The sequence below is a fragment of the Rhinoderma darwinii genome, chromosome 1, assembly GCF_050947455.1.
Source record: "Rhinoderma darwinii isolate aRhiDar2 chromosome 1, aRhiDar2.hap1, whole genome shotgun sequence".
Lineage (NCBI taxonomy): Eukaryota > Metazoa > Chordata > Amphibia > Anura > Rhinodermatidae > Rhinoderma > Rhinoderma darwinii.
Window position 1 is genome coordinate 565981210 of NC_134687.1, and position 26677 is coordinate 566007886.

The following is a 26677-nucleotide window of genomic DNA, read 5'->3' on the forward strand; positions in this document are numbered from 1 at the left end:
TATCGCACCGGCTCACTCATCTCAGAACCGTATTCCTAATTAGTACCCCGGTGTAAAGAGTAAGTGCAGGTGAACGGTCATTAAGGTGCAGTACATCATGTCCCGACAGTTCAGGCCTCAGTAAACTTGTGAATTATGACCTGTCATCCACCTTTTATCTGCTATAGAATATACTTCTTAGAAATAGGAGCTATAAATAAGAGAACAGATGGCTTTTGTTGGCTCCAGTCAAAGCAGAGACACTTTCTGGAAGGAAGCCCTAAGGAATTAACGCTGGATTGAGTTCTGCTGCCCCCTACAGGTCTGTTCTGCATTAAGAAGCTTGCAGCTTTTCCCAATGTAATGCTGTTTATAGAAAGGAACAAAAAGAAAGGCGGCTGAAATTCATGCCTCCCTCCTGCCAGGTTCTCGCTTTTCTAGATGTGTTTATCGCGCAGAAGCTCCCCTACACTTTACACACAGTGGTCCTGACATAAGTGGCTTTCAGGGTTCAAATGTTTCGTTCTAAATAAATGACAATTTTAGAAGTGACGTTGTGCCGGAGAAGTTTCCCACCATGTAACTCTACTGAAGGACATGACTGTATAGAGTCTGGGATAATGGTTGCTGCACAGAAAGATAACAGACATGTCCGCTGCCAGAATATGGGAACCTGAATGACAGATTTTGAATAGAGAGTCAAATGCAAACATCAGATTTGATCACAGTTCATGTGTTGTCAGAAAATCTAACAAGGTTACTAGTAGTAGTAATAGTGGTAGTAATAGTAATAGTAGTAGTAATAGTAGTAGTAATAGTAGTAGTAATAGTAGTAGTAATAGTAGTAGTAATAGTAGTAGTAATAGTAGTAATAGTAATAGTGGTAGTAATAGTAATAGTAGTAATAGTAATAGTAGTAGTAATAGTAGTAATAGTAATAGTGGTAGTAATAGTAGTAGTAGTAATAGTAGTAGTAATAGTAGTAGTAATAGTAATAGTAATAGTAGTAGTAATAGTAATAGTAGTAATAGTAATAGTAATAGTAGTAATAGTAATAGTAGTAGTAATAGTAATAGTAGTAGTAATAGTAATAGTAGTAATAGTAATAGTAGTAATAGTAATAGTAATAGTAGTAGTAGTAGTAGTAATAGTGGAATAGTAATAGTAGTAGTAATAGTAATAGTAGTAGTAATAGTAGTAATAGTAATAGTAGTAGTAATAGTAATAGTAATAGTAGTAGTAATAGTAGTAATAGTAATAGTAATAGTAGTAGTAGTAGTAATAGTGGAATAGTAATAGTAGTAGTAATAGTAATAGTAGTAGTAATAGTAGTAGTAGTAGTAATAGTAATAGTAGTAGTAATAGTGGTAGTAATAGTAATAGTAATAGTAGTAGTAATAGTAGTAGTAATAGTAATAGTAGTAGTAATAGTAATAGTAGTAGTAATAGTAATAGTAGTAGTAATAGTAGTAGTAATAGTAGTAGTAATAGTAGTAGTAGTAATAGTAATAGTGGTAGTAATAGTAATAGTGGTAGTAATAGTAGTAGTAGTAGTAGTAGTAGTAATAGTGGTAGTAATAGTAGTAGTAATAGTAATAGTAGTAGTAATAGTAATAGTAGTAGTAATAGTAATAGTAGTAGTAATAGTAATAGTAATAGTAGTAGTAATAGTAGTAGTAATAGTAGTAGTAATAGTAGTAGTAATAGTAGTAGTAGTAGTAATAGTAATAGTGGTAGTAATAGTAATAGTAGTAGTAGTAATAGTAGTAGTAATAGTAGTAATAGTAATAGTAGTAGTAATAGTAATAGTAATAGTAGTAGTAATAGTAGTAATAGTAGTAGTAGTAGTAATAGTGGTAGTAATAGTAATAGTAATAGTAATAGTAGTAGTAGTAGTAATAGTAATAGTAATAGTAGTAGTAGTAGTAATAGTAATAGTAGTAATAGTAATACTCAATTTCTGCACAAGACACCAAAGCAATAAATGGCTGTAATGGCTTCTAAGGGGGAAACAGTCATAATGCGGTTGGGTCACGACACAGTGTGTGCCCCTGCTTACGATTGGAGGCAAATGGAGGTACATTACGGGCCTAAAGAAGGCTATGGACGACCTATTACATATCCGTATAACACATCCATAAGAAGGTCGTGTTCATGAGGCCCAAGTTTTACTCATTGAGGCAAGAGTATCTATCATGAGGTTCAAAAGGGGGCGTCATGACTAGACCAAAAGATCCTACACCACGACATGGGAAGCCATACCTGTAGGGGTCAGTTGGACATCTATTTCTTCTGTGTGTGCCTACCACGTGGTTACACAGAAAGAAGCCAATGAATTACCTAAACATGTAAATTCACTTAAAGAACACGCTGCTAGCTCCCGGAGAACTCATGAGCCGGTCTGTAATATGTGAAGGAAACGGGAATACATAGAAGCTCCTTACGTGCGGGCCTCAGATTACATTCAGCGGAAACCTTTCTTTACTTGTTAATGATCTGGAGAACAGCATATAGGTGATGACAGGAGATCTATTCTCCAAAATGCTAACACTGCTACACAGTACTGCAGTCATGAACATGGATAAGAGAAGGTCACCTGAGCGCAGCCCAATAAATATAACTGGCGAGCTGACAAACACTGACGGGTCAGCTCAGGCTCTCCAGTCAAGGTATTTTTATATTCTTCGTCACCTTATCTATTCTCAAAGCTTTTCCATAATGTATTAAATTCTTACTGTAGTTTTGTAAAATGCTTAAGTTTTGAGTAGTAAAACCTCTCATAGTTCAACATTACCTGTACAGTAAAGGTATTAATATCTCCAGGCAGAACAGATCACATTTTGCCAAGAGATGGGCCGATCTGACTCCCGCCAATCAGCTGACAAAGGGTTTCTAGAAGCCACATCCCATTAATGGTTTAGCAGGTGCAGCGCCGTAGTGGCTGTTCCTGGTATTGCAACTCAGTCCGGTTAAAGAGGCTCTCTCACCAGATTTTGCAACCCCTATCTGCTATTGCAGCAGATAGGCGCTGCAATGTAGATTACAGTAACGTTTTTATTTTTAAACAACGAGCATTTTTGGCCAAGTTATGACCATTTTCGTATTTATGCAAATGAGGCTTGCGAAAGTACAACTGGGCGTGTTGAAAAGTAAAAGTACAACTGGGCGTGTATTATGTGCGTACATTGGGGCGTGTTTACTACTTTTACTAGCTGGCCGTTCTGATGAGAAGTATCATCCACTTCTCTTCAGAACGCCCAGCTTCTGGCAGTGCAGACACAGCCGTGTTCTCCAGAGATTACGCTGTGACGTCACTCACAGGTCCTGCATCGTGTCGGCACCAGAGGCTACAGTTGATTCTGCAGCAGCATCAGCATTTGCAGGTAAGTAGCTACATCGACTTACCTGCAAACGCCGATGCTGCTGCAGAATCATCTGTAGCCTCTGGTGTCGATGTGTCCTCGCTCGTCTGACACGATGCAGGACCTGTGAGTGACGTCACAGCGTGATCTCTGGAGAACACGGCTGTGTCTGCACTGCCAGAAGCTGGGCGTTCTGAAGAGAAGTGGATGATACTTCTATACACAACGCCCAGCTAGTAAAAGTAGTAAACACGCCCCGATGTACGCACATAATACACGCCCAGTTGTACTTTTACTTTTCAACACGCCCAGTTGTACTTTTGCAAGCCTCATTTGCATAAATACGAAAATGGTCATAACTTGGCCAAAAATGCTCGTTTTTTAAAAATAAAAACGTTACTGTAATCTACATTGCAGCGCCTATCTGCTGCAATAGCTGATAGGGGCTGAAAAATCTGGTGACAGAGCCTCTTTAACTAGACATAGACCCGGAAAACCCCCTCAAAAGCCAAAATAGAAGGTAGCTGAAGTGTAGCCACTTTACACTAAAGCAAGCATATTACCAAGGTCCAAGTTTATATTTTCCACCTTACCATCATTACTCACATTCTAAAATATTTAAGGAAGTTGCCCGTTTTTTGGCCATCTTTTTTTTGTTTCTTTTCTTGTAACGGTCTTCTGACAATAAGCAAATCACAGGATGAACAACTGCTGGAGCCCCCCCAGAGATCTGTAATATGCAGGGAAATTGGGCAACAAGTGTACAACTCCCCAGCACCGGGCAGATGTAGCCTTATACAGTAGATCGGCAACGGAATTCTCCGGACTGTCCACGTTCAGCACAGACTCGTAGGCTCTGTTCACATCTGCGTTCAGGTTTCAGTCAGAGGAGCAGAACAATGAAAATGCCAGAAGCACAAGCTCCATTGAACAGGAACCCATCGACTTTAATGGTTTCCATGGATTTACCGGAAACAATAGCGCTCCAACGCAGATGTGAACAGGCCCGTACTCCAGAGTAGGAGACATGCTTTGTAGCTGCTCTCCACTATATAGAAGAAACATGAAGCAGCAAAGTTATTATGTTGCCCATTTGGAGAACCTTAAAAAGGAAGACAATCGAGTACTATTAAAGTCTAGCTGTACTAGAATGCTACATTTAGGAGACGATAGATTAGAGAACGGCCTGAGGCATAGACACAGAACAAACTATCACGTTATATCTTTGACTGTCCTCAGAAGAGAAGGATGACAAGATATAGTGTATCTGGTGTGTACAGCCGCCTGCTGCAACAAGTAACACCACACGTGGTTTCCAGTTATGTAACCTGCACAAATGAGTGGGCAGGGGGATTTATCAACCGGACCACATAAAAAACAGTGGGGAGCTTCTAAATGTTACGCTCAACTATGCGAAGTATTGGATTCCAGACTTACTCATTGTGGCCATTAAGAGACTGCCAACAACACTAATGGTGACTGCTTTATTTTCCACAATCACCGAATCTGGAAATAAACTCGGTACATATTTTACTACTGAAGCACGATCATCCCAAGCCCAGAACAACAAATTAAAACCACATTTGACTTTTCTATTCCCTGTGAGTTTTACTGGACCCCCCCCCCCCCCCCCACCCCTTGTAAGAGGCAGAATATTGCCCCAGTCTTCATAGGGAGAAGCAGTAGATGTTTTCTGGCATTTGGTCAATTCTCTCTGGCATTCTGGAATCTCGCCAACAGACATGCTTTGCTTTTTTTTCTTCTCTTTAAAAAGTAAAAAAAAAAAAATCCTACTTGCCAACTTAAACAGCAGTCTCCTCAGGCGATCAAATAATGAAACGCACATGTACTCGCTTGCACGAATCTGACAGATGAGAACTGTTGCACAATATCTGCTCTGGGGGAAGGAGGAGGAGGAGATTGGGAACATTTCCTCGCCGTTGTACATACAAAAAGTAGCACCAAAATGCAAAGGGAGGAAAGAAACGCACTTTAGGCTGGAATACCAGACTGTCCGCTTGCCTCCGTGCTGACGGATTTGCTAAATCCTTTCCATGGAGGTTAATCCTATAGGCTTAACATTTTATGTGAGACAGTTGCTTAACTGGATAAGAGCTGTATACACCCTACTATATTCTGATATTGCCGGCTATATGAACCCACTATCGTATATCCAGTTCAGGAGTAAAGCAACCTGGTTTTACTGGTTAAACCCTATCACATAGCCCAAGACCAGATGACGCAGAATAAAATCACAATAATATGGAATTACAAACAATGGGCCTCATTTATCAAGAAGGTTCTACGGCTCTGTCCACATGTGCAGCACTATTTTTTCGGTCATAATGACAAACACCATGCCGGAACCCGGCATACCCCATTATCAGTCAAAGGGGTCAGTCAGGAGTAGGTGGTAACCTTAACTACTCTGGAAAAATGAAAAGGTGCAGCATGGTGGGTTGTTATGGGCAACGAGGTCAATTTTCCTATCAGACAGTTTTGATGAATGAGGCCCAATGTGTTATAAAATATATTGAAGCGGTTGCCCCATCAGGATAACCCTCGTCCATATGCTCTACTAAAGGCGTTGTCAGACTTGAGCTGTCCATGTATTATAAGAACAGCTATTCAACTACATTTCCCCTGCAACAGCCAAATATTCTGCAATGAGCCAACCCCTTTAAAGAACACAAGTGGCTTTGTGCGGTGGTCTATAGTACAGGGATCAGCAACCCTTGGTATTTTAGCGGTTGTGAAACTACAACACCCAGTATACCCTGACAAGCCAAAAGCTTTATAATTCCAGCCTAAGGGCACTCTGGGAATTGTAGTTTCACAACAGCCGGTGTGGGGAAGGTTGCTGACCCCTACAACCTGCGGTGCCCTATTGATAAATGAGACGTACAAAGGAAAAATTTGCACTTCATTTACAATACAGGTTATGGTAAAAAAAAAAACAAAAAAAAAAAACACATGGGACATTCTACATTGATTGTTGTTTTGGGAAAGCGCCCTCTCCCAATTCCAAGAGTGCATGCTTATTGCAATGGGATGAAGCTCGGGGACGGGCATTATTGACTCTCATTGAAGAGACCACGTGGGTGTATGAAGCCTAATTCACAGGCAATGCCACATGGGAAAACCGTGTGCAAAATAGCTCACATCAGCCAAACTAGAGACTCCTCCAAAAAGAAGAGATGCCCACGTTTAGACATCACTGTTTCAGGGTCGTTGCCTCTCATCAGTGCAGGATGCAGAAAAAAAAAAATTAACCGGCTGTGAGGCGCTGTGTCTTTTAATGTCTTCTAGCTTAAGATTTTTGTAGCTTTTTAGGTCTTCAAGCTTCTTAGGCATCTAATTCAGCTCACAAGTACAGAGCAGGCTACTGGTTGGCTGAATGAAATGCTTAAGACGCAGCTCAGGGAGGGGAGAAGGAACAAAAGGATTTCACACGTTGAACTTCAGCATGCGTGACTCCCCTCGCCCCCTTCAGCCAAATTGAACGTGTATGGTATAGAAAGGTGCCAGACATTTCTGTGACCGTCCGAATTATCGGAATGGGGTTTACAGAAACCCATGCACTTACTGCAGATACAACATTCAGATGACCAGAACTTTCTGCAACTAATCTGCCACGTGTGAACATGCCCAAAGATTAGTAATTTTACAATGGTGGCAGGGCTGAAGGCTGCTGACCACTAACTATTGTTAACACATCTACGGGATGGTGCAATCTACAGAAAACCCACTTCCTTTTTTTTTTTTTTTAAACAAAAAAATACAATGCAGATAACTTTTTTTCCCACACAAAAAACGAGTAAGAATAGAACGGCAGATAGTAACTTGCTGGTTTTATCTGATGAAATGATATGTAACGGGGACGGTTTACTACATTAATCCTTAGTATAAGAAAAAGCCTACACATTTTCTCCGTACAATACAGAATATTGTACGTTTCTTCCAACTTTACGAAACGATCCGAGATCTCGTACGTCACCATGAATAGTACTTTGATGTTCATAGAACGTCTTACAATTTCCCATGGAAAATTAAATGGTGGACTCGGATCGGTTCCAGGAAATTAAAGTGTTACGCTGTGATCTTTCTGCTAATTTACAGAAGGGGGGGGGGGGGAGGGGGGGGAAATGGTAGAATCTAAACATAGGGAGTTTTCATTCCATGCAGGAAAATGAGATGGCAAAGAAGGGGCCAGATGACAAATCATAGAAAAATACTGCATGGAAATAACAATATGCACTGCTGAAAGTCACCAACAGTAGTGGCAATAGATCGCTGTAAGGGCCTTATTCACACTGGTTTTTGTTATGCAGTTTTGAGAGCCACAACATGGAGTGGATCATAAATTGAGGAGGGGTGGGGGCATATAGGAAAGATTTCACTTTTTCTTTGAATCCACTTCTGGTTGTGGTTTCAAAAACAGCACTGTGTGAATACACCCTAATTCAGAGGGAGGACATTTTCCAGAACCAGATGTGGACTGATCGTCCTGTACAGCTGAAACGTATTCACATATGGGAAGTGCTATCCGCTTGTCATCACATAAGCCTTACTAAGTGCAGGTAGCACCTTCACAATTTAGAACAGTGCTTTTTAGCGTGGCTGACCACAATGTGCCGATTGGTGATGTCATCGCATTGCAAACAAACCACGACTGAAAGGGAACGCAATATGTCCATTGTAGTTCAGAAACAAAAAAACAAAATACTAAATATCTGTCCTTGACACAGGGTAGTGGATACATACAACTTGCTGCAGATTGAATAGTAACTATGGTTTATTAGTTGAAGTCATGTGACTTGACGGCAACTATTTTACCTCAATTTTCTTTCCTCCTGACAGTCATGAACGTTGCAGACAAGTGTCCCATGACTCCAGAGATGACTACTACACTACTCAACGGGAGGATTTATCAAAACTGGTGCTAAGGAAAAGTGGATTACTTGCCCATAGCAACCAGGTAGCTTTTTTTTCTTCATTTTCAAAAAATGCCTCTTCGAAAACGAGAGCTTGAACCGGATTGGTTGCTATGCTATATTTTTCCTTCGCACCAGTTTTGATTATTCTCCCTCAATGTATTTTAAAAGCTGCAACACCACGGTGGTATAAACCACATGTATCACATATTCAGAGACCACCTGGTCCTGGTGAATGGGCAGCCCTGTGTATTCCAGCTCTTGGTGATGTGGTTGTGGATGAAAGTGTAGCCACATTAGCTTGAAACACCAAGTTGCCCCCCCCCCCCCCCTCATGAGGTTTCGATACTTTCAACTTCAACATGCCCTTTGGTCACAATTTGCAGGATATAATGTAAGATTGTGTACGTCGACTTTGGGGGATTGGATGATGGACACACTGCCTAAAAAAGATCATTGCTTTATAAGAAATTGTTACATGTACCATGTAAGGGTATGTTCACACGCAGTCAGCAAAAACGTCTAAAAATACAGAGCTGTTTTCATGCGAACAGCTCCTGATTTGACGTTTTTTTAACAACTCGCGTTTTTTCACAGCAGTTTTTGGAGCGGTTTTTCAATGGAGTCAATGAAAAACATCTCCAAAAACATCCCAAGAAGTTTCCTGCACTTCTTTTGACGAGCCATCATTTTACGTGCCGTATTTTGACAGCGACGCGTAAAATAAAGGCTCACGGGAACAGAACATCGTAATTCCCATTGAAAGCAATGGGCAGATGTTTGTAGGCGTATTAGGGGCGTTTTTTCAGGCGGAATGTGAGGCGTAAAACACCCGAATTATATCTGAAACCACTGCATGTGAACATACCCTAATAAGCTTGCTATAGCATTGCACCGATGTTCCAAGACTCTCCCCTCAGTTTCCATTTCGGATCATGGGGAATGGTTGGATTCCTTGATTGGTCCGTTAATATCAGCCATGGACCGTCTTATGCAGGTGAAATTCTTTCACCAAATGGACTATACTCCTGCCAAACTTGAATAGGGAGACTAGCCTCTCCCACCGGTCCCCGATGCTTCCTTTTTACGCATGTTTTGGGAATGTCCATTCATCCTTGGCTTTTGGGCAGCGGTTATGGAATAGATTGAACTCTCGTTCTCCCAAGAGTTCTAGATCCCAAAATATGCTGGCTTTTGCTGGTGGAGCAGCTTGTACACCCTGTGGAATCTAGGTACCTTATGATACTTCTCGTGTTTTATGCCCAAAAACAAAACAAAACACTATTCTTGCGCACTGGAGGCATCCCAAGGTCCCTACGATACAGGCGTGGATCTTAAATTCCCCCTTTACAAGCTTACTTATGAAGACAGAGGATGCCCAAATAAAAGTATGGCAACCCTGGATAGCTAACCCACATACTAGTCATTAGTTTCTCATGGTTGTACTAGGGTTCTCCTTACTGAGACTTTGGCGTTTCCTGCGCATCTCAATCCTCCATGGAGACTTTATGGTCGACTGAATTGATCTTCTGATTTCAGCTCATCTCATGTAATGAAAAGCTGTGGTTTTTTTAAGTTTCTTTATTTCTGTTTTATGTGACATATATCCTACGGTTTGTTAATTGACCTCGTATACTTGGGTGCTTATTTAAATATTCTCTATACATACTGGATGCAAAAAGTGACGGTGCTTCAATACCAAATTCAACTCATTTTTCTATCCTGACCGCCCCTATAGATTCAGGACACCCGTTGCGTGAAAAAGAACGCATGTGTGAGTGGCCCTATTGAGATCAATGGGTCCGTATATTTCAACGCACAGCAGACGAGAATCACGCTTGCCCGGAAGAGCCTATTGACAGACCTAGGAGTAGAAATGTAAAAGTTCTACACACATATATTCAGAGCAGACCAAACGCCCTGTGCCATGCAGACCATGCTCTCCAGCCAGCTTAGTGCATTCCCATTTAGCACCAGCAGGTTAACAGATCTTGGTGCATAGCTACATTGGGGTCATCCTCACATATATGAAACTTGATTCAGTAGGGCAATGAACAACCCTAATTCTAGGGACTGCTAAGCTAGGCAGCTGGAAAGTGGGGACATACGTCTTCATTGATGGATGGAAGCCAGTGGATTCCAACAGATCACAGTTCAGATCTGCTAGGGTCATTAAATACAAACGTGGCCAAAATTTCAAAGAACATCCACGCCGTGGCTGGCGAACTGGCTCTTGATTTGGTTTTTAAATGCAAGTTCAGTATAATATGGTCTGCACACGCAGATATCTGGCACGGGCGGTCACTGTGCGCATTGACTCATCATGACCTTACAAATGGGAGCTGTAAATCAGGTCTCTCCGTACAGAGGAACTTAGAATTCTTCTTTTTCCTCTGTAGCCATCTGGATTTGGAATGCTCCAGCAGTTAAAATGTACAAGACTGCTATGGGGGGGGGGGGGGTAGGGGGCCCCGGCTGGTGCAGCAAGCAAACAGTACTATCAATATGCTGTATTAACCATTCAGAATATGGGCTTGGACTTTTAATAATTTCCCACAATGAGAACCATACTTTGGAGAATAGTGCACACTACAGAGCATGACTGGAGTTGTAGTTTCGCTACAGCTTAGGAGCCACAGGTTGCCATAGAGGTCCCCAAGTGTGACCGATACAAAGAACTGTAATAATGCAGACAATAGGCAGTATTCTTGGACAAGAACAGGCATGCCCAGCTGGGCCAGTAAAATACAAGTGGCTAGTCCAGAAGTTATTCAGTGTGGAAAAGCGAGACAGAACACACTGCTTGCCCCAGCCAGACAAGAGAAGAATTTCTGGCGTGGTTTCTATAGCAAGAGGAGGATTAAAAACAGGTCTTTATGACAGCACGAGAGGCAAGAAATGTACATATCCCTGGGGAGAACCACCAGACACTGCCAAGTGCTCCGGCTCACTGGAGAGACAACATTGTTGGTGTTCAGGGAAATCATATTCAATGTAGACTCATGTTTAACTAAATTCAGAGTTGCAATGGGACATCTGATACATACAATACGTGAAGTAAAAAAAAAAAAAAAAAAACCCTGATGGGGGAAGGGCAGGTACCCAGCTAGTTCTGGAGGACTGCAGATGTCTACTGAAAACAATAAAACCAGGGGCGTTGAGTGGTCACAACAGGTGCTTTAAGCACTGGCCCAGTGGGGTTCTGGACAATGGGGCCACTCCAGGGTGTGGTGTGAAGAAATGGGACCCGATTATTCAAGCTGGAAATCTTTAAAAAGTGGTTTCACACAGAGTTTTGTGAAAAAACACACACACACACCTTTTATTGTGTGGCTTTTTGCTACTTTTTTTTGGTGTGGCCAAAAACGCTGCAGCCAGCAGAATGGCGAAATATAAAATGCCCTACAAACAATGCTTGGTGGTGTTTTTGGTCACTTTTTTTTTTCCAAAAACACTGCGTGCCCTTTGTATGGCTTTTTTTCTGGTGTTTTTTCCCCTTAGGCTTCTCACCGCCTATGTACCTCTTTGAACTCAAAACATTTTTCTTTTTTTTCTTTAATAAAACCATGTTTTAGGTGATTTTAAAGCAACTTTTCAAAGGACTTTTTAAAATAAATAAATATGTTCTATTTTTTAAGATCCAGCTTCTGCATATCCTGTATACATAGATGTATCTTGCGGTCGGGGGCGAATCCATCAGGTCAGCGAGACTGCTGGCTCGGCTTAAGGCTGACCCTTTGTCACACTCTGGATCCAGCGAATATCGACCACATCTATGTTGATGATCCTTTAAATGCTTATGATGCAAGTGTAATGAATAGAAAACCGCTAATATAAAACCAAAACTTAAAACTCTTCAATGTACGGCGTCGTTCACAGGCAACAGAAAAAATAATAATGTGTGAAGGCCTAAAGAGGTGGTCTAAAACACAGCCCCCCTCAATATTGAAGCTGGGCTGTGATCTGCTGTTACGGCCGGGGGGAGCCATATCTGATCATTCATAGATGTAGTACCACGTGGCGCCGAATTCAAAAGGTATGACTGACCATACCTGGTATTACCTGGAATGTCAATGTCCGCCAGAGCGGCTCTAGTTATGGGAAAGCATTTTTCTAAGGCCGGATTCACACGAGCGTGTGCGTTTTGGGCACGCAAAAAATGCGGCGTTTTGCGTGCGCAAAAGGCACTTAACAGCTCCGTGTGGCATCCCCGAATGATGCGCGGCTGCAAGATTTTCGCGCAGCCGCCATCATTATGACACTCCGTTTGGATGTTTGTAAACAGAAAAGCACGTGTTTTCATTCATAGTTTGACAGCTGTTGTGTGAAAACCGCAGGTCTCATGGAAGCGCTTCCGTGTGGCATGCGTGCTTTTCACGCACCCATTGACTTCAATGGGTGCGTGATGCGCAAAATGCGCCCAAAGAACGGACATGTCGTGACTTTTTTGCTGTGAAAATCACGCAACTGTCTGCACTGCCCCATAGACTAATATAGGTCCGTTGCACGGACGTATATCCCGTTTGTCTGAATAAGCCCTAAGACCTTGCACTAAAGCCCTGCATAAATAATCCTAATCCCTTTATAGGTGACCTCGTAAAATAAAGTTTTCGCCATATACCCGTAAGAAACAGGATGAAAGGAAATTCAGAAAATTATGGATTCAACTTCAGAAGGTAAAAAGCAGAGTCATGATGAGGCACCTCGGAAAAAAAAAAAAGAACGCACGCTTGTAATTGAATGTTCCTTCTGTGGTCAGAATAAAGGGGATGGTGGATGTGGTTTAACCTGGTGCCTTTACTTACAACTAAAAAAAAATACTGGGACTTTTTACAGGAGAACATTAGTGGGGGGAGGTGCAGACTTTCTGGTAGAGAGGGGGATGGGGGGTGTGATGGATCAATTAACAATCCCATAGCCACAAATGTTGCGATTTGCTGTGGATTATCCGCAGTGAATCCTCAGTGTTCCTGCAGCAAAATCTGCATGTGTTACATACCGTGGACTTGAAAATCTGTGCGGAAACTGCCCGCAGCATGTGGAGGAGGTTTCTTTAAATCTCATCCACTTGGCTGATACTGTAATCCGCTGAAAATTTTCCACGTGCAAATAGACATAGAAAATCTGCAGTATTTCCGGTGAGTCGGGTCCTGAAAGGAGCCACTTTGTACTTTGTGGTCCAACAATGAGAACTCTTGTGGTTAACAAATTACACAATAAGTGGAATTCACACATCTCTGGGACGGGTTCAACACAGGTGAAAGCCTCAAGCGCATGGTTGTATTATGGAAAATTAATGTACAGATCTGTAAAATTGCACTTATCCTGCTAAGGGCACGTATACGAGAGACATTCACAGAAAAAAAACCTGTGGAATCACATCCCGTAACATGGAAATATTTACAACTACAATCACTGGAAGGAAAAAAAGTTGGCTGTTGGCGCACAGCAGCGTGTTGCTAAAATTTGTGACTTTTCGGCCGGGTTCCCAGAGGTCGGATACACTGCGTAAAAATCACGCAGCGTGTCTGGCCTGGAACACGCAGTACATTCACTCCGAATGGAATTTCCGCTGCGGAAGAAAGCGGTTTATACTTAACCCCTCCATCTTCTCTGCGCGTAGTCCGGCCTCCTACGATGAGGTTGCAGGCCATGTGACGTCATCCCTGGAGGCTGGACTGCAGAAAGGAAAAGGGCGTTCTGGGCAAGTATGATTAATTACTTTTTTCCCATAGTTTAATTCAATGGGTAAAACCCGCAACGGAAAATCAACTACAACGCAGCATAATTTGACATGCTGCGGAATTCAATTCAACGTTTACGCTGCAGTTTTTTTTTTAGCAACATGGGCATGAGATTTACTAATTCTCATCCGATTTGCCGCTACTGTAAGTGCTGCCATATTTCCACCCAAAACTCTGTTCCGGAAAGTCCACGGCGTTTACGCTACGTGGTTAACCCGGCCTTAGCCTAAAGGAATGGGGCTCGTAGCTGGCATACATTTCAGTCTGTTTGGTATAGAAAGGTAAAGGCCCATGCCAAGCCTCCCCCTTCTGACTGCCTTCCTCCCCCCATGGGAAACTAGAAGAAAGATGAATAGTTACATTACCACTGCGCTTCTCTTCTCTCCACGGGCTCCCTCTCTATGCCGCGTCTTATTCAAGGCACTGACACCAGGCAGCGTCACCAGTGCCGCGTCACAAAGACAGTACATAGAATGCGTCGTGGCATGAACCGGGAGCCAGAGGGAGCCAGGTGGGGAAAGAGTCTGAATTTGTATTTTAATTGATGGATCAGGCATGGTCATTATGCCACAATTGTGGCACGCAGCCAGTGGAAAGATGCAACATATTAAGAGACGTTCGTGTATGAAACGCCAATCTGATAATTCTGCCCCATAGTTTCTAGGAGAGAACACGGTGCCCATTGATGCACCAAACAGGGCCAAGCAGTGCATTATGGGTCTAGAATACATATACTCAGTGAAGCACCACACAGTCGTGCATGGACTTAAAGTACTAGGTGTGAATCTTATAAAACGATTGTTCCAAGTGTGCATGATATTTGCACGTTTAGATGCCAAATGGATCCGTTCCTGCAGGTATCATATAGAGACATCTTGAAGCAACGCTAGACATTACATAGGAGGTCTTGAAAATAATTAGATGACTGACTGTACAAATTGGTGCAGATAGCCTCAGTCATTGGTAGATAAGACATCACACATCAATTTCACACTATATACGCAGGACAAGTCCATTTCTCTGAAAGCCTATCCTACCACAAGGCCCATCATTTACACCTGCCATAAAGATTCAGGGCCATTCTCAAGGAGAAACGACTCAGATCTTTTCCTAACAAGTTCTATAGATTGACCCCATGAATTCCATCCAAAACCAGATCCACACGTGACTGATGACTTGACCACCTGAACTACTCACATCTGTTTTGCATGGAGGTCAAAATAAAAGTCACTGCACTTGAAACTGGAGTATCAGGATTGTGGTTGGAACATTCCTGCTGCAGAATTAACATAGCACAAACGTATTTTCCAGCCACCCTCAATAATTCTCTATTGGTTACGGTTTAGCCATATAATCTTCTTAAAGAGGACCTGGCTGTTGAATTGTAAGGGGTTTTCCCACGAGGGACATTTCTGACATATCCACAGGATATGTCAAATGTCAGATAGAGGCGGGTCCCACCTCTGGGTCCTGCACCCATCTCTAGAACGGCGCCCCCCCCCCCCCCAAACCCCGTTCTAGCTTTTTCTGCTCACGCTGACTCTCGCCCACATCTCGATTACATGGTCGGGAGTTACGGAAACAGCGCAACTCGCTGACCTACGCTGTTTCCGTAGGTCTCATAGTATTGAATGGCAGTTACGGAAGCAGCGTAGCAAGAAAGTTCTGCTCTTTTCTCCTTCATGGTCAGAAATCAGCCGGAGCACTAAGAGGTAGAACAGGGTTTAGGGGCCCCGTTCTAGAGATACGTGCTGGTCCTAGAGGTGGGACCCGCATCTGACATATCCTGTGGATAGGTAATACATTTCCCTCATGGGAAAACCTCTTTACATTTTGAAAGACTTGGTAATGTAGTCTATAAAGCGATGCTACCTGCCTAATATTATAGTAGAAGACTCAACCGAACGAGTCCACCCTTCAATACCATACCCGCTTTCCATAGCAGTACCAAAACAATCAGGATTTAGTAAAACCCAAGACTCTCTAGCCAATAAAATCTCATCGTATTAACTCCACATTGACCTAGGTGCATTCATAGCAATAACCACTTTATTTTAATACGTTGCAGCCAGAAGAACGGGCTCTGAAATATGTAGGTGGTCATTACTTTACAGATAGTAACTAACTTGTCATTGCTCAGGGGAGGACACAAGGCTCTGGTCAGGCATGCTGTGGCTATTTCAGATCGTAGTCTACAGTATAATAATACACGGATGACGGTCCGAGAACGGGATCACTTTCCACAGCGGACTGCATTCTACTCCAAACAAGTCTCGCTTCTTTGGCATTAAGACTTTGATCAATATTTAAAAATACCTTTCCTATCTTAGGCCTTGTGTAAACTGGAATCATAGGTGCCATTGTAATGGGTCCATAACAGATCCAATTGGCTTATAATAGATCCAGCAGATTCCCTCGATGACGCCAACTTCATGCATTACAAGCTGCCATAGAGGCCATGAAAAACATTGTATGAAATTAGAAAGAGAGTGTTTTCTTTCAACCCCGAAACAATGGCACTCTTGTCAAAGGGCAGAATCTGGAATTGTAGTTCATCTTCATTTAAGTCAATAAGACTGATCTGCAATACCGGACAGCCCATGGACAAGAGTGGCGCTGTTGCAGTCAAACAACCCCACAACCAGACCATTGACTAGAATTACATCTATGGCACCCAAAAGGAGAAGTACAAACTGAAGGATGACGGTTTTAGGAGTTGGTACATTTATCAGACCATGGTCAATAGTGATTAATGCGGAGATAACAGCTGGAAATTGGCTTTTACCCAAGAAAATACATAAGCAAAGCCTAACAATATTTGCAATGATGTAAATAACTTTCCACAAGGAAACCCTTGCCCATCATTTCAACTATTTGCTCACATAAGTTCCCTCCCTGGAAACGCACTCCGTTTTGCAGCGTTTTTTGTGCGACCAGATGTTGCATTAAAGTCTATAGTAAAATATAAAAATGCACTACATACAATTGCATTTTGGATTGTGCCATTTTTGTGGTCAGTGGCGTGTTAGCGAAACGCAGCACGCTCTGGGTACAGTGTTTTTTGCATAAGTTTTTCTTTACGACTTCAAAAACGCCAGAAAAACCCCACATGTTATATTTTAATAACGCTGGCATTTTTAGAAGAGCGTTTTTAAATGCAGTTTAAAATGAGCCAGAAAAATTCTGTTTGTGAAGGAGGCCTAACCGAGTCTAAGGCTACATTCACACGAGCGGATCAGATTCACACGCGTGAAAAACGCGCTTGAATCTGGTCCGTTATGCATCAGTGTGTTTTGCGAGTGGCATGCGACATTTACGCACTCGCAAAACACATCATCTTTTTTTATTACTTTCAATTGAATTGATGCGTAAATCACGCACGGCACACAGATGTACAGTTTCGTGCACCCATTGGGCGATATGTGCATGAAAAACGCACCGATATAGGACATGCAGTGAGTGTTACGCAATGGATACACGCCGCGTGAAAACTCCTGCATGTGTGAACGGCCCCATTGAAATCAATGAGTCCGTGTGCTGCACGTTATTTCCCTGCGCAGCACACAGACGTTATTCACGTTCATCTGAATGAGCCCTTAGGCCCTGTTCACACAGATTTTTTTTTGCAGGAATTTTGAGGCAGATTTTGACCTGCCTGCACTTTTTGCCCGCGGTCATTCAGCGTTTTGCTGCGTTTTTGCGGTGTATTTTGTTCAGCCAGATGTTACATTACAGCAAAATATAAAAAGCACTACATACACTGCGTTTTTGTTTGTGGCAATTTTGTGGTCAGTGGCGTTTTTTTTCAAACATGCTCTGCTTGTGATGTTTTTTTACACAGGCAAGTATAAAATTAAACTAAAAAGACATATTTATTTGGATAACACTGGCATTTTTAGAAGCGTTTTTCGATACATTTTAAAACATCAGAAAATATCTGTGTGAAGGAATCCGAAAAAGAAAAGTTGCTATACTGAAGCTGCCTTGCATTATTCTCTCAGCCATCCATTTCCTAAGCGTTTCGAGCAGGACTGCACCAGCTCAGACAGGATCTTTCTGGTATCCGATTACATTGTAGCTTAACCCTATAACTGTACAAGCTATTGCCACACAATGCTGAACACTCATATCTGTACATGCGGAGAATGAAGAGAAGTATTATGCTCTACGTAGCCATGACTGTAAAGCACACTGGGCCTCATTTATCAACACTTTCTAATAATCAACCAATCAGAGCTCTGCTTTCAATTCCTAAACTGCTCTGGAAAAATTAAAGCTGCACTGTGATTAGCTGCTGGTTGCTATGAGCAACAAGACCAGTTTTTCTGTTACAGATATTGGCCCACTAATATACATACTGGATAATTTGACAGGGCCTCAATTGTTCAGTTGAAAAACGTGCTTGTGTGCGCAGTGCATATAGGACTACCCCGTGTAATGAAGACACAATCACTATTCAACCATTAGAGACAATGCCCACTAAGTCCCAAATTACTCGAGTTAGACGATCCCAGTGGCAAGTCTTTGTCCACATACAAATCAATGAAGGAGTCTGGTTTCTGCATTGACTTCTATGTCACATAACATTTTTGGATCCCATAAAACGTGCATTGTCTTGAGGACTCCCTACGGGTATCGTGTGCAGCAGGTTAGGTTGTGGTGTGCCATCCCGAGCGTGGATTCCACATTTATCCAACCAGGAAAACCAATTGTGTCAGACGCAGACGCAACGTAGAAACGTAAGCGGACAAATAGCATCAGGACTAGAAAACACGGAGCGCAAGCTGTACACGGCCAAAACCCACGCCCAAATGTGGTGGCGAATGGCTGCACGATATTGCTGTTACTCGCACGGCCATTTGCCACCGCATTGGAGCGTTTTCTTGGATGTGTGCAGCTGCTGCTCCGTCTGTTCACACCCCTAGCGTAGCGTAAACACTGCAGAATTTCCAACCAGATTTGCGGTGAGCAAAATCTGCAGAATTTTCACAAAACAAACTTACATGCTACAGATAGAGATTCCGCATCGCAGGTCAATTTCCGCACTTCTCTTCTGCATTTATTTTCCACAGCGTGTGGATGAGATTTGCACGCAGTTTGCTGTTAATGTAATACCCTGCAGAATTTCTACACGGAAAATCCTTCCGGAAATTCCAGTTTTCACGCTACGTATGGACAAGCCCTCAATTTTAAAATCCCTCCATAGCAGAAGCTTTAGTTCCCAAGCGCTTTAGGCCGGGATCCCACGTAGAAAACACTGCAGAGTTTCCACAATGGGAAACTCTGCAGCATTTACAGTAGCAGCAAAGTGGATGAGATTTCGTAAATCTCATGCCCACGCTGCGGAAAAAACCCAACGCATAAACGTTAATAAATGGACCTGCGGTGCGGAATTAAATTGCGCATCATGTCAATTTATGCTGCGTTTTTGTTGCTTTTCTGTTGTGTGTTTTCCCCATGGGGATGCAAAACCCGCAATAGAAAGTTAAGTGTTGCGACTTTTGTGCTGTAATCGAAGGAAAAAATAAAATAAGTCATACTTCCCCAGATCGCCCACCTTCCTGCAGACCAGCATCATGGGATGAGGTTTCATCCCATGCGACCGCTGCAGCCAATCACAGGCTGCAGCGTCACATGGCCTACATCATCATGGTAGGAGGCCAGATTATGCGCAGAGGAGACAGAGGGGGTACGTAGGAGTGCTTTTTTTACGCAGCGGAAATTCCGCACCACACTGTGGTGCGATTTTTCGGACGGAAGGTGTTGCGGTTTCCAGGTCAGATACGCTGCGTGATTATTACACAGCGGAGCGACCCGTGGGAACCCGGCCTTAGGCCTCATTCACACGGCAGGGTTTCCCGGCCGGGTGCCGGCCGTTCATAAATCAGCCGGCACCCGGCTGCATTAGGAATAATAGACCCCTAATGGGGCTATTCACACGACCGATTTTTTGACGGCCGGGAAATCCGGCCGTCAAAAAATAGGACATGCTCTATCTTCGCCCGGGTACCCTGCCGCCCGGCTCCCATAGAAGTCTATGGGGCCGGGTATTACACGGCCATCACCGGAATGTGTTCCGAGTGATGGCCGGGTTTCCCGGCGCTTGCGCTCTATCTCCTCCTCCTCACAGCGCAGAGTGCATGTGAGGAGGAGGAGTTGATGCCATTCTGACGAATGGCATCGCTGCACACTGTGTGGCAGGGCCGGGGTGTACAGCAGGTGGAGGGAGCGCTGCGCTGGCTCCCTTCCCCTGCTTGTTAAAAGCACCCTGGCTCGGCGACACCTTCGATGGCGCCGCTAGCAGCTGCTGCTACTACTACTGTAGCGACGCCACTATAGCAGAGCGGAGAGGTATCTCCCCGCTATGTGCTAGCCCCACTTTAGCTCCTTGAAGGAGCGGAATCCCCGTGTTTTCGGGGATTCCGCTCCTGGACAGAGCACCTGATGTCTCTGTCCATATCTGGGCAGTGACATCAGGGGAAACTCCTGAAGCGGAATCCCCGAACACATTGGGATTCCCCTTCAGGAGCTGCCGCTGATGTCACTGTCCGGATCTGCCCGGCCCGGCACGGATGCATAACTTTATGCAAACCGGCCGGGCAAAATGGCCTATTTTACCGGCCGACACTCGGGCTCAGGAACGACCCGGTCGTGTGAATCCCGCCTAAGTCTTCTATAGTGTTATTAGGAAAGAGAATGTTCCAACAATCAAAGCTTTTCAGGCTTAAGTGGCCATATATGAGAAAACGTGTCCAGCAATTAACTCTTTAATTCCACCACTGGCATTCACATATGATTGGGCATATTAATCTCTACAGGGATAGTAGGGGCAAGCAGGTCCACAAGGGAACTTGGCCAGTAAAATGTAACACAAAAACCTAATTCATCCATCCCCAAATGCGAAAAGGTCCAATAACCTGGCCACCCATTCATATATGCAAGATTCAGATTAACATTTCTCAATCCATTGCAATGGATTCCGAGCTCAAACATCAGCAGTCTGCAACCTATAGGAGTCTAGCTGTGGAGAAACTACTACTCCTAGCATGCCCTTACAGCCCGCAAAAGCTGGAGTCGCAGCTTAGGGATAACTGATACACAGTGGGCTCAAAATGCTCTGCCACGTCGGATAACATTGCTAGAAGGGCCAGGATTGCCATCTGCTTCTATTTACATCTTATGTGAGCAGTTCCTAACATTAATGATGAAATGCAACACTGGTCTTTAATTAACATTTTTATAGTTAATAAAATGAGAGAATTTTTTTTTGGAGAAATTGCAACATTTCAGGAAAAGAGCCAAAACCTACACAAAAAAAAAAGAAAATGAAAAGGGAAGACTGAGGAACATTTGCAAAGGGATAAAAAGTAAATGGCCAATGTGTCACCTGGCAGAACTAGGTGCCGGGGACTTCAGTTCAATGGATGCACAGCCAAAGACTACAGGATACAACTGGTGGTTCACGAGCTCTTGTGGACTGAAAGGCTCCCATGATCTTCCAAAAAGCAGTTCATTGGCCTAACCAAACATCGTCGCAATAAGACATTACTTGGGTGCCAAGTATGATATCATAGTCTGTGCCCAGATTACAGGAGATTAAGTGTCAGAAATCAAACCTCATCAAGTAATGTAAAATACAGGTGAGAGGTGCAGGTTTTAACTAGTCTGGGAGATGAAGGTTTGGGCAATTAATAAAGGAACGCCTATTACCGATTGAGAAAATATTTACTGGGTGACTTGTAAGTACAATGTCTGTAAAAACCACATGGATCACAAAACGGAGCAAGTTATTGAACTCCAGTCCCATCAGCTTCTATCACCATGAACCCCGTTCAGGACGCAGATGAGATTTGGCAGAGCGACTAATCGGGCTTTAAGGGGGGGGGGGGGGGTATCTCTATTTCATTACTTCTAAAATTACACACCAGCAATGTTACATAGGAGTAATCCTGACCGCAAGACATTACAATGATCGTCATAACCAAAATGGCACAGGAAGCTTATGGCTGAACTGTTGACACTTGAGGACCGAGCATGCCTGATGAAGAATATACCCAGGTAATATATGGACATCAAAAATACTGTGCCACCAAAAAGGGTACTGAGCTTTGAAACCACCGCATGCCTCAAAAGTATCTATGCCACCTTTTATAAAGAAAATAAAAAAAAATAAAATCGGCCAGAGTTTGTCCCATAACAACGTAAAATGTCCATATAAACGGTAAGCGTAATTTCCACCGTCCCACGTAGTGGCGTCTGCATGTGGCTGAAAACACGCCCATACGCGATTTTGCCATTGACCACCGCAAGTGAGCATGCTTTCGGCCGCCGCTTCGTAGGACTTGTATCCTAATTCAAAGTGAATGACGCCCAAACTCCAGCATCTCTCTCATCTGCCCGATTACTTCGGGCTTTATCAACAGAAGACAGCATGTACCCACTATATCGGCTGGAATTGCCCTCCAATTACATTTTTCACTTCTGGAGGATGATCATCAAGGATGAGGCCGTTCTTAGAAGACAGACTCTGCAGGAGAAGTGCCAACAACCTTCCGGTTCAACAGAGCCATAATACAGTACCTCTACAACTGTATGGGCCCTTAATGGAACTCCATATGCCCTGGATTTTATACAGAGATTTTTTCTGTGGTATACCGTACAAACCTGTAAGAGAAACTGTGGCATGCTCAATTGGCCTCGGTATACACGGAGGCATACTACCCTAGAAACATTGCAGCATTGTCTCTGTGCATCTGCACGCAAGCTCTGTGCAAAACCGCGGCAATTCATGGGAACACGCAGTTTTGAGCCGCGCAGCACACTACCGCACTGTCTGAATACATCCTTAGGATCTGTGCACACTGCATTGCCACAAGCTGCATACTGAATCCCTACGTTCCCATATTATGGGACAGTAGGTACCCCATGTACAGCTGTATGGTGCCTTCACAAGTACCGAATTCTCCTCTAGAAGCAATGCCTGCACAATACGCGATGTGTTGGAACATGCCATGATTTTTTGTGTGGCTTCGCAAACAGGCAAGGAGCACAGAAACATTACAGAGGTCTTCAATGTGGATCCTTAATCCAACCATTTACATGAACCCTTATACAAATACTACGGCTACAAAGCCGGAAATATTCTTGTAAAATGAATACAGTCTTTGCTCTCTAAAGCTGCGCGTCACCAAAAATTATTAAACTTCTATCACAAACTTTACACTGTGGGAGGAATTTATTAAGGCGGGCGTTTCATACACCAGTCTTAAAGTTAACCAAGTCGGAGTGAAATGCGCCATATTTAGCGAGAGGGTGCACGCCTCAATACATTTAGCGCATCTCAGGCAGTCCTAAAGACAGAATGAAATGGACGCCTGCAATAAGCCGCCGTAAATTTGCACTACACTTGCGCAAAATTCTATCTTTAGAAATAAAAAAATCCGTCAGAAACTTGCTGGCTCAGCTCCACACCACCCAGTTAGCACTGCCCGGTTTTTATAAGTGGCGAGGGAGGGGGGAGAGAAAACTCACATTTTCATGCAAACATGGCATGCACCAAATTTTGCAACTTTTTTTTTTTTTTAAACTCGTAAACCTGTTTATAAATTCCCCTCAATTTATCTGAAACTACGTAGACCTGTGTTGCAGACAAAAAAATATATAAAAACGGGATAGAATGGGGACGTTGCATGAGAGGAGCAGTTGAACAAGATCTTGTGTGGCGTTTGCAGACTTTTCCATGCTGTCCTAGGCCAGTAGATGGCACTTGCATCTCAAAAAGCAGCTTGACTGAGTATTTAGTGGCCACAATGCATGTGAATTATAAACATACAAAATAAGTAAAGGGAGATTATACCCAGCGACACTTATTCTGGAATAGATTTCATTACGTTGTGCAATGGTGGCCAAACATGGACTATCGCAAAGGCAAGAACTCTGCACCAATCACTGCAGACAATATTAATGGCAATAAATAAAACGCAATTACAATGTAACAAAGGACAGCAAGTTCTAATATTTAGTAAAACGCTCAAGGAATGAGAAACTAAAGTTAGAAAGGAATTCACTAATATTTACAATTCCCACAAATAAACATAAAAACTGGAAAGCCTGCGGGTTCCGTAAACACCGTATTCTACGCGTTGCGTAATACTCTGCCCCTCACATGGCCCCGACAAGGCGAACACCAGATTTCCTCCAGCTAAACAGCCTTTCCCTCGCAGTAGAGCAAATGGAGTCTGCAAATCTGGGACGCCAGAATACAACCCAGTCTATTTTCTACACGATTCCACCACTTTATGGCAATGCCATAAAGCGAGCCCATGAAATCCACAAGTGTGGGAAAGATGCCTATTCAATACACTTTCATTCAATACGCTCTGGTACAGAAATCGTTCTCGCCTATTGTCCTCAACACAAAGCTGGCAGATGTACATGCAGCACCGGAAAGAGGAAGAAAAATCAATAGCCAACGACAGGAACTCGGCTTCTTTGTGCACAAGCTCCATTTGTGCACATTCCTCAGCGCCACAGTTGACAGGGTCTAGAACAATAAATGCAGGAACCCGGCTCCCTGGAAAGACTGCGCTCAATCCCAATGGCTGAGATGAAGCGATGGTAAAGAATGTGCACATTACAGGATGGGACAATAGTAAATGAAGAGCTCATAGGGTCATATGTCAAGTCTATTAGCAGCGTTCAGAGATGATCACACTATGCAATGGGGATAACACATTCCTTTATGTTTGTAAACACTGGCCAAATGGGCAATACATATTGTAGAAGTGTTGGGACTTCTCACCCACCATGCAGCAGCAATGGCACCATAACAGTTAGGAGGCAACTGGTGGGGGAACTAGAAGTGCCAGCATGCAGGGACATGACAATCGGGCACAAGGAAACACTGGAGGCACAGGGGACAACTAGCCATCCATGGACCACCTAAGCCGTCTCTTTACTGAAAGGATCAGATCGCCACAAAAAGATTTTCTAACACATTTCACTTCACTGCTTTAGGAAAATCTCCAACTGCTGCAAAACGCTGCAGACACCAAGAAAAGTTTTTAGCAACATCCTACAAATGTGTTCCAGAAGTCAGAAACGCGTATTGTTACCCCAGCAAACAGATCAGCCATTATGGCGACTCCCAGCTATTGACAACAGACACAGTGTGAATTGTCACCAGATTAGAAGACCACTTTCAGGGAAGGTTCACACAGTGCAGGTTTGGTCTAAAAAAATTTATTTATAAATTATATATATCTCTATCTATCTCAAATGGCAATAAAACTGCATTGTGTAAACACGGCCAGAGGGTGACCGATCTCCTGACATAAGACAGACTCTGCAGACAGGACACGGAAGAAGTTTGGGAAGAAGCAGGGAGCTGCAGCAGACAGACAGACCATAGGGGCAGACCTGCACCCATCACACCGCACACACTTCTCACCCTGCGATTCTGCCCCCGCCTCTCCACGGGAGGCCCCGGGGGCCACGGGCAGGGGTCTCGGTGGTCGGGGTTTAGGCGTCGGGGGGGCTATCTTCTTCCGCCCCAAATACTCCACGTAAGTGCCCGGGAAGTCGCCTCTTTCCGCCGTGTTCTCGTTGTAGCCGTTCAGCCAGCCGATTAGCTCGGGTCTGGCCTCGTTGCCCTCCCCGCTCAGGGCCAGCAGGGAGCCCCGGTTTACAGTAAGGATGTCCCCCACCCGTAGCTCCAAGTCTTCTTCCCTCTCCTTCTTGTACGGGAATAGGGCCCGGTACTGGTATCCCTCCGCGCTCATGCTGTCGCCGCGGTTATGTTCTAGCCACAAGCGGAAACTGTTCCGTGCAATGAGGAGCCGGCTCCGCGCTCACACAGTCAAGGTGCCGGGGGACTGCCTGGAGTCGGAAGCGTCGGGGCTTACTCTCATTTCTCTGTCTCGTCCTCCCTAGTCCCTCTTCTCCGTCTGTCTTTCTTCCTTCCTTCCTCGACGCCTCACACACACACAGGAGCTGCTCACAGCACTGGGCGAGGGAGAAGCAGGCAGCTGTGTGGGCGGGGCGTGCAGATGCGATAAGTGCACTGAGTGAGCATGCGCCAAATGTCATCCTCCCCGTACCCTTTACACATCTGTCATTCAATAGTCCCAAAGCTGTCGCCTGATTGGTGGTATAGATGCGACGTCACAGGAGGAGTGGTTGCAGGAACCATTTTTTAAATGGGCAGCAGGCTTGTTGCCATGTGCGTGTGAATTTACAAGGGAAGATTTCAGCACTGTGCTGCATGTACCAGTCCTGTCTGTGATCAGTGTCCTGCATAAAAGTTCTTGTTTTTTTTCTCTGTTTCCACATTTTCCTAATATTTACACCATGCACTGGATATTAACAAGAATATTGCAAATTAAAGGGGTTTTATATAAAAATTGTGTGGGTCGGCTAGATGTGAGGTGGCTGTCAGAGATGATGGGTAGAAGTGGGAAATGTCTCCATGTAATAAATGCAGCTACTTGCATCTGTTTGCCAATGCAATCTACAGTCTTCATTCTATAGACATTCATTTTATCTAAAAATTAAAGATCCAATTATTTTTTCTTTTTTTGTTGATTATTTTAAATTAAAATAATTACTTGGATGATGAGATGAACTGTGCCGTATATACAGGGTCTAAAGCCAGCCCTCC

The 26677-nt window shown here is 43.6% G+C and overlaps 1 protein-coding gene across 1 annotated transcript in view; it reads right to left on the minus strand.

The window, feature by feature from the left end:
• The window catches only part of PIK3R1 (phosphoinositide-3-kinase regulatory subunit 1), a 51414-nt gene extending 25372 nt beyond the window's left edge, over window positions 1-26042 (minus strand). Inside the window, exon 1 of the mRNA XM_075838857.1 lies at window positions 25469-26042. Within this exon, the coding sequence (XP_075694972.1) occupies window positions 25469-25799 (331 nt within the window). The 5' untranslated portion in view covers window positions 25800-26042. The remainder of the gene's footprint in view (window positions 1-25468) is intronic.
• Window positions 26043-26677: the final 635 nt, after the last annotated feature.